The following is a 16581-nucleotide window of genomic DNA, read 5'->3' as shown; positions in this document are numbered from 1 at the left end:
ATTAAATAATCGGCAAATTGTTTAGTAGTTGATTAATCATTAACTCAAGTACACAGACTCAAAAAAAAAACAATATTTGCTGAAAGAACAACATATTCAGAGCAGCAATTCAGCCAAAACGGTGTAAAAAATAAAAATACAAATTTTGCATTTAAGATAAAAAAAAGAACTTCTGTAAAAACTAAATTTCCCGTTAAGCACTTTTTGATATTCAATTCCATGATTAAGCCAAAAAAATAAATCTAGAGATTAGCCTTACATTGTACTGATGTTAAGTCAAGCAGGAAGGTGCTGAGTTTTTCACATGTGGTTTGAAGTATTTTTATTATTTTTTTCAGCTGCATGGGCATTTTTTGCTACAGATGATCAAGCACTCACTAAAGGAATACAATAACATGCTCAGTTTATTTGAAAAATGTATTTAAGTATATATTTGTATTTTTTAATGTACTTCTAATATCGTAGAAAAAACGTTTAAGTGGTTAAATGAAAAATCTGCAGAATGTGTCAATTTTTAAAATCTGATTAAAAGTCAAAATAATCAATTATTCAAATAATCTTTAGTTGCCGCCCTAATGTAAATGAAAACGTTCAATCTATAATCAATCTATTTTGTTCCACAGGTGATCGAAGGCCCCTTTCCCAACGGTGTGGCATCAGACGTTGACGCTCCGGTCTCTTCCACTTGTCCCCAAAGTTCTTCTGCAACTGAATCCAGAGAAACGTCCGAGCCCTTCAGCTCCCAGAATATTCCCCTCAAATCTTCCGAAGGTTCAATGATGAACCACGAGGACACACTGGAGGTGATTACTCAGTTTTCTCCCTTTTTCAAAAAAGAAAAAGAAAATTTGAAGAAAAGATCCAGCTGTTTAAAAGGACCTGTCTTCATTTTTAGGACACCGAGGAGCTTTCAGAGGAAGAGGAGATGAAAATAGCAGAGATGAGACCCCCACTTATTGAGATTTCAATCAATCAGCCTAAAGTAGTGACTTTAAGTAAGGATAAAAAAGGTAAACCCTAAAATTTAATTTCAGATGTTAAGAATTTTCTTTTTTTCCAGTGATGCTGAAAGGCTGGCCGATAAATCGATTTCTATCAATTAATCAAATTATGGGTTTTTGAAGATTTAATTTTCGGACAATTGAATCGCAGTATTAACTTCTTGGGTTTCCATGGTTCAGACTGATGTCAGCAGCCAGCTAGTTTTTTATTTAGTAGAAAGAACTACACAAACTGAGCTGCTCACATAAAGGTCCTGATGATTTTTTTTCTTAATACATTTATTCCTGGTGAAATGGCATCCTTTTTCTGCTAATATTATGACTACATTCTTATAATGAAACAGAAATTCTTGTAGCCTGGCCCTAATACTTTGTGGTAAATCACACAGAAGAAATGATGGAAATAAAATCCCCATTTTGAAAGTATTTTCTGTAATTTCTTCTTTAGAAAAGAAAGCGAGCAAAAAAAATTGATTCATATCTGGTATAAAAAAAATTGGAGACATATCTTCCAGACATAAGTACCTTTATAAAAGTGATATCTCTGTTCAATAGATGATGCTGATTCTTTGCTGGACGACACCGTAGCCAACAGCAACCAGAACAACAGCAACTGCTCGTCGCCATCGCGGATGTCTGACTCTGTGTCTTTAACCACCGACAGCAGTCAGGACAACTCTCTGTGCACGCCAGAGAGGGAGTCCAAGATGCCTTTCCTTCCAAAAAGCAGGTAAGCTCCCTTCTTCTGAGCTTAGCCATCATCCTGCCGTTTCCACACAGTCTGATTCTGTGTTTCTCTCTTGGCGATAAATATTACTAGACAAGACGACGAGAATATGAACCAGCCAAAAGACACCACCCCTCTCCTCCACAATGGCAATGGCTCAGAACCGTCAATCCAGACCCTGTTAAAAACCCAGCAGACCCCACCAGAGTACGACCTGTCGATGGAAGCCTTCATTGAGAAGGGGATCACCAACGGAATGGGGGACGCCTACACCAAGTGGGACCAGATCAATATGAACGTGACCAAGCTGCCGCCGTACCACGCCCCGCAGTTCAGCGAGCTGGACAAAGCAAAGAACGGCTCGGTCAATGACTGCAACGACTTCCAGAACGGGAACCAGCAGGGGAGCGACTGCATCAACAGCCTGGTGAACAGAAGCCAAGGGACGAGAGCGGAGATGTCCGCCTCGACGGGTGTGGCCGCCAGCAGCGACATGTCGTTGTCTCGCAGCACTGAGGAGCTGTCTCCGGAAAAAAGATGCCCGCTGCCGCCGCAAGTGACAAAATCCCACAGCGTCAGCAACATAGAAGCGGGCGGGATGAAGCTGTACTCGTTCGATGGGGACGACGAGGCTGCCGCAGCAGCGGCGGGTAGAATAGTCCCAGGGCCGGGAGCTCAGGGTCAGAACATCGTCCGGAGCAAATCGGCCAGTCAGTTACTCAACGACCAGAATCTGCAGGTCTACCCCGGCTCTTTATCGTCTTCCTCAGACCTGCTGTCGTCCTCTAACCCTCCGGTCAGCACCAGCAGATATCCGGGTTCGTCCAGCATGAGCATGGGAGTCCCTCCCCCTCAGTATAACATCCAGTACGCGAGCAGCGCCGTGCCTAAAGACGGCCTCTGGGCTCAACGGGACCACCAAGGCTACCTCCCGCCTCATCCACACTCCCTCGCCAACACCAACTACTCAAACCGTAACCAGGCACCTCCGTATACTCTACAGCCCCAGCAGAGGGGCGTCCCTATGGCCCCCATGGGAGACTGGACCAAGGAGAGGCTTCATTCTGCCAGTGGGCCGCCTCGAAGCAGCACTCTGCAGCGGCAAGGCAGCTCCGCCTCCTCAGTCTCCATTGGCGACCCAAGGCGCGTCCAAGCTCCCGAGGGGGAGTACATGACCTACAGGGACATCCACACCCTCGCCAGGGGGCCACTGGCAATGAGCCAGGCCATGCAGAGGCCCTTCTCCGCTCGCACTTACAGCATCGACACACCCATCACTTCCAGGCCCGTCGCCGCCAGGCCCCAGCCCCACGAGCTTCCAGAAAGGACCATGTCCGTTAGTGATTTCAGCTACCAGCAAAGCAGCCCCAGCAAGAGGCCCAACACCAGGGTGAAGTCTGAGCACTCGCTTCTCGACGGGCCGGGTCAGGTGTCGGGAGGGATGGGACCAGGGAGGGTGCCAACTGACTGGAGGGACCAAGTGATGCGGCACATTGAAGCCAAGAAAATGGAGAAGGTAAAAAGAAAAGTGCTGATGTGACCAAAATATTTCAGTGTTTCAACGTTTGTTTTTCTAACTGAATAAATAGTTTTGTTTAAACTAGAGGTTTATGTTCTTCTCACCAACTCTACAGCCTATTCAGATATATCAGGGTGTCTATGCCTCCTTAAAAAGTCGTGTCTAAAAGATTAAGGCCTTAAAATGATTCACTTTAAAAACTAAGTTGGCCTCTAATTTGTTAATCACATGTCTTTAAATATTCCAGTCAAGACAAAATTTATCTTGCATTGTTTTTTTCTCACTGGATTTTTCTGCCAAGAAAAGGTTTGAGTCGCACTCGGACGTCTCCATTGCGTTGCGGTTCCTGTTAACTCACTGCTAACATACACTTGCTAGCTAGCTAGCTTTTTTGAGTCTATCATGGATAAGTGCAAATTTATTGCCAGTAGTCTAGACAAAGTTTGTACATTTCTGCGGAAATACAATTGTCTTTAAAATGTCTTAAAAGTCTTAAATTTGAGTTGCAGACTGTCAACAGTATTATACTCTTTTGCACCACAGACAGATGCATCTGCATCTTCCCACATCAAGCTCTAAATCACATGAATTTTGTTTTTAAAGTCTTTTTATGCCAGAGAAAGGCCCAGAGTGATCCGAGTTTGGTTCTGCCCTGCCCCCACTTGTTGCTGGTCAGCAGCGTGAAACACAAGTTCCTAGATTTTGACACTAGAAGCACATATGTAACTGTTTGGAAATATTTATTTAATGCAAAACAAAAAGGTTTTGCATCTTCTGTGAGGTTTGAAGCAAGCCATGGAACAATGAGAGTGCTTTTTTTTTTAATTAAAGCATTTTTATTAAATAGCCGTTTAACAAATAGTTTTACCAGAGGCTACTAACCCATCAGTAGAACTCCTCTGATTCACTGCATGCTGATTTTTACTGTATCTGTCCATGTTTTTATCTTTTTGTTTATCTGTCACTCATTTGGTGGATTGCATGGCTACCTTCCGACATGTCGGCTGCTTCCTTGTCGTCAGAATGCGCTGTCTCGCTCCTATAATTTCAATACTTCTCCGCTGAGCTGGTCTCACTACGGCAGCTGTAGGGATATGCATGCCAGCCAAGGGGGCATGGCCTTTAGCGGAGCTGACCGACAGCCCTATGGAGCCCTGAGCTTCCGTGTGAGTACTGTGAACTTGTAGCCAGCGCCAGCAGCTCAAGCTCCAGCTCCTGCTAGTTTCACATCATTTTCAAAAGTAAAGGAAATGTCTGTTTCCTTGTACACCAGATGTTGAGAAGTAATCAGACCCTGAGAAGCTATCTTTGGCTTGTTCTTTTATAGAAAACCAGAGTTTACTGTTTCTCAACATCTGATTTCCTGTTACTAAAATTCATGTGTGGTGATTGATTTCAGTGAAAACTGGACAGATTCCAGTTTCATGTTCCCTGTGATCATTAGGGGAGCAGCTTTTTAACAGGGGCCTTGTTTTTGTTTTGTTTTTTTAATATAGAAAATAAACCAGTAGATAATTAAATCCAGTAGAAAGCTTAAATGTTTCTAAAGCTAATCTTATTTAGCCATCATTTGTATGTAAGCCGAACATCAGATGGGACTTGGGATGCAAACGATTGATCGATGTACAATTAATTGCAAATTAATTGTTTATTAAATTAAAATGAGTTCCTATCAAGTAACTAACAACACCTCCACTGAGGTCTACTTTTAGTCTTGTAGTTTGGCCACCATCCAGCAGAAACATCCTAAAGCAGAGCCGGTTGATAGAGAAACAAAGATGGCGGCACCATACCAGAGAAACGCTCGAAACAGGGTCCAGTGTGGGATAGAAAATGCACTTTATGTGGTTCTGTTTTGAAACACAAACACTTGACTGGAGGAAACTCAGATTTTTAAGAAAATGGCAGCTTATCGATGGGTAACATCAATAAGCTCAATCAACTTTAGATCATTAATCGATACTTTTCATCCCCTAAGTGGGATAAAAGAGCCCCTTTTAAATATGCTGTGCTCTTTAATGTAAAAAAACCCTCAAAAACATCCCAGTATTCCTCACCATCTCACCTCGAATAATTCGTCTTGTGATTGTGACGGCTGTCTGAACCATGATGTCTCCTCCTCTAACTGCATTTGTAACGTTTAATTTTGCTCATCCGTCATCTTCACTCCAACCTCTGATCACATCAGCCTGACTTCGTAACCTCCCACTTCATGTGTGGACTTAAAAATATGTTGATGAAAGGTAAGATGGCCAAAGTGTGTGTGTTAAGGACGTAGACGTGGGAATTGGCATAGATGGAGAGTTTTGATCCTGTTTAATCCATGTGTGTCGTGTAACTTCTATTCCTGTAAACTTAACCACAGTCCACTTAGTTCTTGATTTGAGCAAATCACAATTTAATGTTTCCCCATTAAAAAGAAACTGATATGCTTTATCCTTGTTCCTCTTATGTCAAATTAAAGTCTTGCTTTTGATGTCAGCACAAGGCAAACTATATGTCCCTGTCGTCCTTTTGATGTCCCATGCATATTGATTGAAAAGGTACCAAGTAGATGTTCGGCGTGTGTCATTTCAGTGCAATAATTATCCACATTTTCCTTTCAGGATGATGTTTTTGTTCCCCAAGGGCCACAAAGCTACACCATGGACCCCCACAGAAAAGTAGGTGTAATTCAAGTCATCCAGTAAAGAAAAACCTAAATTTGTCAAAACTTCTGGTTTCAACTTGATTTTTACCTGTCAATATTTAGCAAAGCACTGAGCTTGCACACATGTGCCGAGCAGTCTGTTTATCAGTGTGTGTTTCTGTCGCCTAGGTGCCTTTGATGAATGGTCAGATGGGCCCTTCTGTTCGTCCTCAGATGAGCCAGACCTCAATGGCTCGTCACCCTTCCAGAGAGCAGCTCATCGATTATCTGATGCTCAAAGTCTCCCAGCAGCCCCACGGGCCTCCGCGCATTCCTCACGACACGATACAGCAAGAGGTGAGGTCGTCGGTTTCTCTTGTAAAACTAAAATGAAACTTTAGCTTTTTCTTTTTTTTTTCTCGCTACTATTACAATCGCTTGTTTAAGTCTGCAGGTGTTGCTAGCAGATGTTATTTTTAGTCAGTAATGGGTGTTTCACATTATTAATACCCTTTTAACTTTTCGTATTTGGTCCTTTAAAAAGAATGCAAATGTCTTCTGAAGTCACCCAGTTGGTAAACGGAGTATGCCTGTGTGTAATTTAATCTCAGTATAAATAGAAATGATGTACATAGGTGTCAGGGTATTTTTAAAGAACATAAGCAAATAAACTGCATCACAAAGACCAAAAGATGCGGATGGCCTTTCAGCGAAGTAGCGAGTAGAAAGCCATAAGAAATTCTGTTATCAGTTTGCCACAAGCCGTGTAGACGAAGAAGGTCCGCGGCACATCGCCCTAAACATGCCACCCCCACAGTAAAACCAGTGGTGCCAGCATCGTGCCTTGTGGGACACCTTTTCCTCAGAGTTGAAAGAACATGGATCCTGTTACATAAGAACAGGACGATTGTGGAAGAAAACCTGTTAAGAGGCTGAAAAAGACTTGAAACTGAATCAGATGTTCACCTTTTCTTTTCTCCCAGCTTTTTCTTTTTCCAACAGTTTCTTCCACTCCATAAAAGACTAAATCTCTTAAAGTACTTATTTTATTTTCTCTCTCACTCAGCTGCATAGATCAATGCTAGGATTAAGTCTGAAGTTCAAGGGGAGAAACTTACAAGGCGTCATGTTTCTGGGCATTTACTTCAAACCTTCCCATCAAGAAGAAATCTGTCCACACAGAGGCTTTGCAAATCTCTCCCTAGATTTATCTCTCCCGTTTATCCAACATAATCACTGTTCCTGTCTTTCTAATGAACCATTGTGAGTTAGTTTGACATTGTTTTCTTTAGAGTCCTGCTGTTTTTGCTTCTGGTGTGTATTAATGAAAGAGAAATGTGTAACTGACGGGGAGTGAAGTGAAACAGTAGCTTATCAAAAGTGTGTGGGTGTGTTTCAGATCCGTGTGAAAGTAGAGAAGAATCCAGAGCTGGGTTTCAGCATATCGGGCGGAGTGGGAGGCCGGGGAAACCCCTTCCGTCCCGAGGATAATGTAAGCTTACACCTTTCATCTTCTAGTCTTTCTTTTTGCTCTTAAGGACATTCTGTGCCCCGGGTGCCTACAGAGTCTGGAAAAGTTTGGAATTTGATTTTAAGTACTCTTCAAGATCTAAACAAGTATCTGTCCATCCCTTCCTGCATTAGTTGTCCGTATGTCCGTCCATGAATTTATCCATCCGTGCGTCGCTCCATTCATCTATTTCTCTATCAGGGCTGAAACTAACGATTAATCAGAAAATGGCACATTCTCTGTATGTTTTTGTTACCCACATAAGCCTTTCATAACATGTTAGAAATACACTAAAATGTACAAATAATTCAATTCCTTGATTAATTAAGAAAAAAATATTATTGCTTAAGATACTTAAGAATATCTAAACCAGGTGAAGCTAAACCTATGCCGCTTTAGGAGTTTTAGCTAAAATATATTTATCAACGATCTGGATACATTTTGCATTTTTGTCTATGCACAATGTACATATTTTTTTAACAGTTTTGGCTTAATTACTGCTCTGAATGTGTGGGGTAATTTGTTTTTGTATACGACCGTTTTTGAGTCCGAAAACTCCAGTTAGCTGATAACTAAATAAGTTAACGGTTATTTCATTAATCAATTAATCACGATTAATCGTTTCAGCCCCGTTATTTTTTTACTTCTATCCATTAGTTAATCAGCACATCCAGTCAGCCTGTGGTTTCTGCAGGTTTGTATTCAAAGCCTGTTTCTAACCACTGTAGAAATGCATGCTTCCCTGTTAACCAAAAAGAGAGGGACAACCCTGAAACCATGTCCTATTTTGAAATAAGAAAGGAAAAAAAAAAGTTTTTCTTAGACATTAATTTATTGTTGTAGTTGAAAACCACTGCATTTTATGTCTTATGTCATTTTAGGGCATTTTTGTGACTCGAGTTCAACCTGAGGGGCCAGCGTCCAAAATCCTTCAACCTGGAGATAAAATAATTCAGGTATTGTGCTTAAAAAAAAAAAAAAATGTAATGTTGGTTCTGGTTCGAAGGGGGAAAAAAACAAACTTTTTTTTGTGCTCGTTTTGGTCCACAGGCAAATGGCTACAGCTTTGTGAACATCGATCATGGGAATGCAGTGTCCCTGCTCAAGACGTTTCCAACCACTGTGGATTTAACGATCGTAAGAGAAGTGCAAGCGTAGACTCGACTGCATCTGTCCGACAGACCGGTGCACCACAAGAAAGGAGAGCAAAGAAATTTATGGTGACTGTCATATTTTTATACACAGAGGAGAGACTGATCTGCTGACACCTATTGGGACTATTTATAGCTGAGATCCTCAGAGGTCTTCGTCACCTCGATGCAACGGGGAAAACCACTGAATGTAGTGGGTCTTAGTGAAACAGCAGCAAACACATGCAAGTACGCGTCCTCAAAAGGCCGTCACTGTGGTATACATATATATATTTTTTATACGAAAACCTGAAGATTTGATGAGAACTCTGATCTCTGTACAGATCCGCTTTTTTGTTTGTTTTTCTAAGTCAACGACTTATCAACCACTTGTCAAGATTTGGGTTTTACTTCCTCAGATGGGCATGGAGGCGACCACTAGGGGGCAGGGCTCCCACTCTTCTCTTATGTCCTTAAGTTTGCCTTTTATTTTTTTAATTATTATTCTGTAGCTGAACCATTTCCCAGTTGCCAGGTGACATTATTAAAAGGGACTGCGTCACGTGCTTCTCATGGGGAGACGAATGTAGATCAAGGAGGCGTTTGTTTCTGTTTTTTTTAATGGAAGATCAAAGAAGGAAACGAAGAGGGAGAACCATCCACTCCGACTTCCGTAAACCCGTCAAGATCCACCTCAGTCATGTTCTGGATAACCAGATCTGTGCCATCCGGAAGCTCATCCCAACTCGTCAGACGTTTTCAGAAATGTAGGTGTTCCTTCGACCAGAGAAGAAAGCAGAATGGAGTTCCTCGCATCGGGAGAAAAAGCGGGTTCTTGTTTTTATGTCTCTTTTGAAAAGGTACAACTTTTGTTTAAAAAAAAGAGGACTAAAACTGGGGCAATAAGCACATCTGGTTCAGGCAGGATGACATAAAGGTGCTTAGAAGTAGACAAGCTAGCTTTCGATGAAAACACCTCAAGGCTACTCCATTTAACCAAAGCAAGCATTAAAATGAACAGAAGGTAAAAGCAGGGACTGTTCTAAGAGAGATTTTAAGGATCAACATGTTTCGTTGTGTGGATTTCATCTTTTAGGTCGCCATCAATGCAAAAAAAAATAAATAAAAAAGTTTGCAACATGAAACATTTTACACAGAAGAAAACCAGAGGTTGCCTTTTGTGTCTGTTTTGTTCCCGTCACTCATCACCTCGAAGCAGTCTTGTGGGTTTTTTTGTTTTTGTTTTATTGTTTTTCCTTTGCTGTACGGAGAACAGATGGAAGACACAAATTGTCAAGTGCCATAGACCTTGAACTGTTTGAACAAGAGGAGGGATGTTCAGCTCTTCCCCCCCGAGGAACCCAAGCAATACCCACATTCGCAACCCCTTCGAATACATCTGCAGCATAATGGCTTCAAAGCAATATTTAAAAGCCTTTATTTTCATTCCGACGGCATCGTTTTTAAACCTAAACACAAGCTTTTAGTACCCCTGATGATTTTATGTTTTTTTTATATTGTGATTTTTTTTTTTGGTTTGTGTTTTTTTACAATGAAATGGCACAGAAATTATATGTGTGTGTGGCATTGCTCAAAAAACAAAATCTCTGCGTTGTGACAGAGTTTTCATCACTTTGGCCGAGATATTTTACTGTTTTGTTGAGTACTGAATATCTCGCTGTTTGTGTGTTTAAAAGTTTCCACTGTGGGGTTTCAGCATTCTGAAAACAATTATAAAAGGACTGTGAGAAATAAGTGTGATCAAGATTTATATTATACCCCCACCTGTTGACATTCAGACACAGGTACAGCAGCGAGACGTGTTTCCCAAACTAGTGGAAATGATAAAATACACATTGTCCAGTGAATTCCTTCACTTCCATCATTTGTTGCCAGTGAAATATCTTGTATTTTTGCTTTTTCCATTGGCAACCAAATAAAAAAAAAACTACCCCCCCGCCCCATTTTAATTCATTTAAAATAAACGAATAAGTTTCTGTTGAAAAATATGAAGCTGGCCATTAGTTCTTCTACTTGATTAGCAATTGGTCAATTTTTATTTACAAGAAAATGACATTTTTCGCACATTGTGTTGTATTGTACTCTGATGAAATCCTTGATTGTATTTGTTTTAAAGTTCTTTGCTTTTTTTTCTTTGTTTTTTTTTAACGGCAGAGATTAATTTCTTGGGTTATGGTCACTTTATAATCACTTCAAAAAAAATTGTCTACTTTAGACAATCTAGGGATGAAAACAAATCTTTTCACTGTTTCTTCATCCACGTTTTGTGTTTTTCACTCCCACTTTTGTATTTATTTAGCAGACTTACATGAAATTTTAGACCTTACTAATCAAATTGTAAATAACTGAAGAAACATTTGTGACTTGCGATTGTAAAACCAGCAATAAATTGCAAATGCAGAGGCTCCCATTTAAATGTATAGCTAGTATTTCTAATGTTTCTCTGGAAACGGTCACAGTGAGATGATTGATATGCATTTATCCAACATTCCAGATTTTGTACATAATTTCCTGTTTCAGAAGTTACCTGTGGGACAATAAACTAATGCTGTTTAACAGTGATGCTTTTGTTTTACTGTCTCGATCGTCCGGGTTCATCTTAAGGGCTAACGACAAAACTGGGAAGAACTCAATAAGTGCTCGTTTTGGACCTGCTGAAGATAAATTGCAGTAACTGGTAGTTATTCAAAAATGGCTTCATTTAAAAGCGTGTGAATATGCAAGTCTTGACCGCAGTTTACACTTTTGTGCTACTTTGTTACCCATTCAAATAGATGCAACAGTTTTTAGTTTCAGCTTCTCATTTTGTGTGAATATTTTTAGATCTGTGTGACCAGAGAGCAAAACAAATGCCAGCACAAAACTTTTATCATGGGCACTCCACTGCTTTTTACAGATTTTGTCTACATGTTGTAATTCAAATACATGTAAAATACCTGACAGTTCTAACATTCCTAAGTGCACAAGGTTGGATCCTATTTCTACCAACAACAGTATGACCGGAATACTTGGATTAGCAAGTAGTGGTTGTGTAAATGTAGTGGAAGTGAATGGAAGAAGTTAAAAGTCTCACTTTTTTTATACTGTTCTCAAAAGGTATTTTGCCGATCCCCGTTAGTCAAGCCAACTCCAACTCTGCACAGCTGTTTACATTTACTATAAAATATTTGACCCCAAGTTTATATTGCTTCCTGCCCCATTGTTGAAAATTAAATTGAGCCGTTATGCTATGAGTACAGGGAAATCTGTTATGTATACATTTTATACATAACTTCCTTTTTTAAAATTCTTGTTTTTCTGGTATGTTCGATATAAAATGGATTGACGGTAAGTCAAAACGCTGCTACACAATCTGTCCTTCATTTAACTCAGACACTGATGTAAAAAAAAAAAAAATGTTGCTGCTTGTGAAGATAAGAAGGAAAAACACTTTGAGTGCTTATATGTTTTGTTTTGGAACGTGATCCAGAAATATGTTGTGCTGTGTGACAACTCCTACAGTGGAGGAGTCTCCTTTTTCGGTTTTAGATTGTCTAATACTTGTAAATATTACCACTGCATTTTTTAAAGCAAAACAAACATTGCACCTTTTCTATTGTAAAGTTTCATCAGGTTTATATTTGTATTTTTTCTTAACTTTTAGCACCCATTTTTGCACTTTATTTGTGGAAGAAAATTTAATTTTAACAATAGCAGATAGGTTAAAGATAGCTACTTGTCATTGTCCTAAAATGGTGCTCTTTTTCTCCAATAGATAAATAAAAAAAAAAGAATATATGAAACTAGCTTTGAAACATACATTTAAATTTGGGCTTATTTTTCAACTTTTGTATTATTTTATATGGGTATGCGTTAGGAGTCAATAACTGGGCTTATATAAATTTATGATTTGCTCAAAACATTTCTGACTATTTCTTTTCTTCTTCATTTTAATTGTAGTGTATTGTTTCTTCCTGTAGGAGGGGCTGTAGTGGTCGATTTTGGTTCTTAGACGATGTTCAAAAACAAGAAGAAGTCTAAAACCTGCCGCACCGCCACCCTCTGGCGCCGACAGGGATAACTGAGAAATTATACAGTTCTAACGATAAAGATTAATTTTAAAACACACACAGACGAAGAAACACTTTATCGCTCGCACAATGCCGGGGACTGCAGTCGTCCAGGTGACCAACTTGTCGTCGGCCGTGAGCAGCGAGCAGATGCGCACTCTGTTCGGCTTCCTGGGAGACATCGAGGAGCTGCGTCTCTATCCCCCCGAGTAAGCGCTGCTTTTCCGGTCTGAGCCAGCGAGGCAACGCCGCGGAGTTGCGGCCTTGTTAGGGCCCCACGTAAGAATTTGTATGTAGCTGTCCCAAATGTTTTTTAATGACTAACTTTATCCTTTGTTCTCCTTAATTCTTCTCACAGCAACACCCCTCTGTCGTTCTCCTCCAAAGTTTGTTATATAAAGTACCGAGACCCCTCAAGTGTTGGTGTGGCGCAACATCTCACCAACACTGTTTTTATTGACAGAGCTTTGATAGTGGTTCCCTGCGCAGAAGGTGAGTGCAAGCTGCTTGGTTTAATAATATTACAATAATAATAAAAAAAACCTTGATAAATAGCTGTGGACGTCTTCTCTGGAATTCACCTTGATGTCTATCGTGGTCGTGGGGAGGGGGGGTGTAGTCTTCAGAAATAAACACGGCTGGTGTCGCATAATTTAGAGCAGGCATGGGCCGGTATGCAAATATATGCAAAGATTTAAAACACAAATACCATAAATTAAGACGATTTATAACCGATATTTTCTTCTGTTACTTCTAATATAATGTGACATTTATTTTTCAGTATTTTTGTTATATTTAAGTAAATATAGGGAATACAGACATGTTAGCTGTATTTTTCCCCCTTTCTTGCTCGTGAGAGAAACTATAGCAGACTTCTTTCTGCCAGCTGACTGGCAGTGTGGCAATCTAAAATCTGATATGAATTTTGTTTTTTTACATCTGTCCAATTTAATTTTCTAAGTTCCAGAACATAAAGAGAATAATGTTCTGTGGTTTCTTTGGATACATTTGATGAACAGCAAAGACATTTTCAGTATTTGACCTGGTTATAACAAATGAGTAGCACATATCTAATTAGAAGGACTGGCAGAAACCGGCCCATGCCTAGATTGGATTTAAAGTATTTTATTGGTCCAGCACCTGGCACAGGTGATGGGTTTAGCCACAGCACCCACTCAAGTTTCTATTTGGTGTCACATAAATTAAAGGGAGATCAACGTTACCATGAGCACTGGACAGTCTGGATTACAACTTGTGTATCTAAAAGAAATGTAACCAAATCCATTGCTAAAGAGTAAAACTCTGTCTTTCTCCCCCTTTTAAATTTTTTTTGGTACCCTTCTCTCCCCCACCCCCTTTTTTTGGCACCCCTGTGTACACTCACAATGATTACACTTCTAACCTGATGCATTTTGTCCACGTGACTTGGTGCTGGATGGCTAATGAGTTTATTAATTTGGTTTTGTATGTTTTTTCTGTGTGATTATGTGTGCATATCAGATGACTAGACTGGCCCAGCTGTTACACTACACTAGCCTGAGTCAGGCATTGTTTTCCAAGCCACTATCCCCGATCGGGCCAACGCAGCCTTCAAGGGGGGGATGTGACCCGGAGAATAGCCCGCAGAACCTTCCAAGATGGACACCTTGTCTCTTTTTTTTTTTTTTTTTTTTTTTTTTGTTTTTTTACTTTTTTTTTATTTTGTTTTCGGTTTGTTTCCTTTTCATACTATCCCATGTTGTCCACTCTCTACTGTCTCTATCTAGAAACTTGCAGGTTGTGTTTATATTTGTTATTTTTTTGTTTGTTATTTTGATTATTGTCCAACCCCCCCAACCCCCTCTCTCTTTCCGCTACAGCTGGAGCTTGTGTGTGGTTGAATTCAGTCCAGGTTGCTACGGCACACCGGTGGGATGTGTGCCACACAAAAGATGCTATGAGGATCACTAACTCTTTTGTTCTCTTGTCTCCTACGTCTGTTGACGTAGTGAAGGGCTAGTCTGTGTGGAAAAGTGAGCCTCAGTAACAAATCATATATATATATATCTACATATCTTTCTTTTAAACTATCTGTGCACTTATTCATCTACTTGACACTGAACTAAGAAGGCAGCATTTAGTACTTTTTCCTCACATTACTTCAGTACCGCTCTGATGTGAATGTTTAGTAATGACACAGAACTGATCAGTGTAGCATCATTCTCTCTTTGTAATGCATTAATACATTGCTCTGTTCATGTTTTGCTTAACAAAGATGGTTGCTTGCCCCTTTAATGCTGAATTCCCTCTAGCTCTAGGTCAAAATTGCACGGTGCCTTGCAATGTTATTCACAAACTTTTTCTAATTTTGTCTCGATGCAACCACAAACTTTGATGTGTTTTTTTGGGATTGTATGTGCTAGGCTAGGGGTCTGCAATGCGACAATCCAGAGCCTCAAGTGACTCCTTTTACCTTCCAATAAAAATAATTAAGAACCAACTAATGTTTTTAAATTTTACTATATAATAATTGTTGTTTTTTAGTTTTAATTCATCTTTTGACATATATTAATTGCACTAAATTTCTAACACATAAGATGATTTTTAATTTAATTTTTTTTTTTTTCGCTTTTGATTTGAAACACTAAATGTATATAAAGTTAAAAAATATATATTATTTCCAAACCAAATAATAGAAATAAAACTGTGATTCTTTGAAAATTACAACAAAATTGCTATACAGGTTTTTTGTCCTTTTTTTTTTTGGACACATACTAGTTTTATTTCAGTGGACTGAGGGCCACAAAGTGGCTCTTTGGCTCTTAAAGGTTGCAGGCCCCTGTGCTAGACCAACACAAAGCGGTCCAGCATAATTTGCTCTGTGTCGGTCAGTCGCATAAAGTCCTAGTGGAACAGAGTTGAGTTTGTGGCTGTGACACGAGGAAATGTGGGGAAAGTCGAAGGGTTGTGAATCTATTTGCAAGGCACCATTTAAAACTTTTAAATCTTCCTGCCGAGAGAGAAGGGAAGAAAATGATTATCCACAGTGGAGTGAGCACAATTCCTAATTGGTTGTTTTATTGAAATCTTAGCATTTCCAAAGTTCTTAAAACTGTTGTTCTTTTCTGTATCTGATGTTCTGTGTGCTATTAGTGATGCAGCCATTGGGGGTTGTCTTGTGTTGCACACCTTTCCAACACTGCGAAACGATCGCCCCCCACTCCCCCCCGCGGAAAAGCGCCCATGCTTGATATCGTATGGTTCATGACCAATATGTTTCCAGTACAGGTGACCATACATCAAAGTGTTGACTCATTCTCTGCATTGTGTTTTTTCTTTTTCTTTTTTTTTCTTTTTTTTTTTTTTACTTAACCTATATATATATAAAAAGAAAGAAAGCAGAAAAACAAATAATCAGCTCCCTTTTTTCTGTTTTTCTTTAATAAGAAGCCATTCTTTTGCACTTTTTATATTAATGATGCATATTGACTGAAAAGAGTAGATTAATCAAATCCAAGTAAGGATGCTTGGTCTGAAGTAGCGGGTAGATGACTCTTTAGGCTGGATGGGGAAGCGTATGCTCTCGTTCTCTCTAGAATACAGTGGGATAAATGTGCAGGCAGAGTGAAGAGCGCCTCCCTTGCCTTCCCTAACGTCCCACTTTGTCCTGCAGGGAAGATCCCAGAGGAGGCCAAGGCTCTGTCGCTGTTGGCACCTGCCGCCCCGGTACCTAGTCTGATTCCAGGCGGAGGACTGCTGCCGATTCCCACTCCGGCTCCACTTCAGAACGTGAGTCATCGTCTTTATTTTGGGTGTTTTTTTTTTTTTGTTTTGTTTTTTGTTTTTTTATTCACATGCACGGGTTGAATCTGACATCCATCCGTGCGGTTTACGTCCGCAGCTGAACCTTCCTCTGGTGAATCGGATCACAGCGAGCCTCGACCCCACAGCCTCTGTGCTGTCTCAGCCTCCCCTCATCGGCAATGTTGACCCGACGAAAATCGATGAGATTAGGA

The 16581-nt window shown here is 40.1% G+C and overlaps 2 protein-coding genes across 2 annotated transcripts in view; both read left to right on the top strand.

Moving 5' to 3' along the window:
* The window catches only part of erbin (erbb2 interacting protein), a 72571-nt gene extending 63971 nt beyond the window's left edge, over nt 1–8600 (top strand). Inside the window, exons 17-26 of the mRNA XM_015016125.1 lie at nt 624–803; nt 896–1010; nt 1557–1731; nt 1822–3244; nt 4270–4413; nt 5854–5910; nt 6066–6233; nt 7276–7368; nt 8268–8342; nt 8437–8600. Coding sequence (XP_014871611.1) covers nt 624–803; nt 896–1010; nt 1557–1731; nt 1822–3244; nt 4270–4413; nt 5854–5910; nt 6066–6233; nt 7276–7368; nt 8268–8342; nt 8437–8544 — 2538 coding nt within the window. The 3' untranslated portion in view covers nt 8545–8600. The remainder of the gene's footprint in view (nt 1–623; nt 804–895; nt 1011–1556; nt 1732–1821; nt 3245–4269; nt 4414–5853; nt 5911–6065; nt 6234–7275; nt 7369–8267; nt 8343–8436) is intronic.
* A 3932-nt stretch (nt 8601–12532) lies between these two features.
* Nucleotides 12533–16577, top strand: LOC106935588 (serine/arginine-rich splicing factor 11-like; the record flags this gene model as incomplete). Its single annotated transcript, XM_015016124.1, has 4 exons — nt 12533–12795; nt 12945–13078; nt 16239–16354; nt 16467–16577. Coding segments are annotated over exons 1-4 (480 nt in total), but the record flags the coding sequence as incomplete, so codon positions are not given.
* Nucleotides 16578–16581: the final 4 nt, after the last annotated feature.

Source organism: Poecilia latipinna, unplaced genomic scaffold (genome assembly GCF_001443285.1).
Source record: "Poecilia latipinna isolate Pla-1442-1.1 unplaced genomic scaffold, P_latipinna-1.0 Scaffold1983, whole genome shotgun sequence".
In the NCBI taxonomy this organism is placed as follows: Eukaryota; Metazoa; Chordata; class Actinopteri; order Cyprinodontiformes; family Poeciliidae; genus Poecilia; species Poecilia latipinna.
This window is presented reverse-complemented; position numbering and strand designations above follow the sequence as displayed.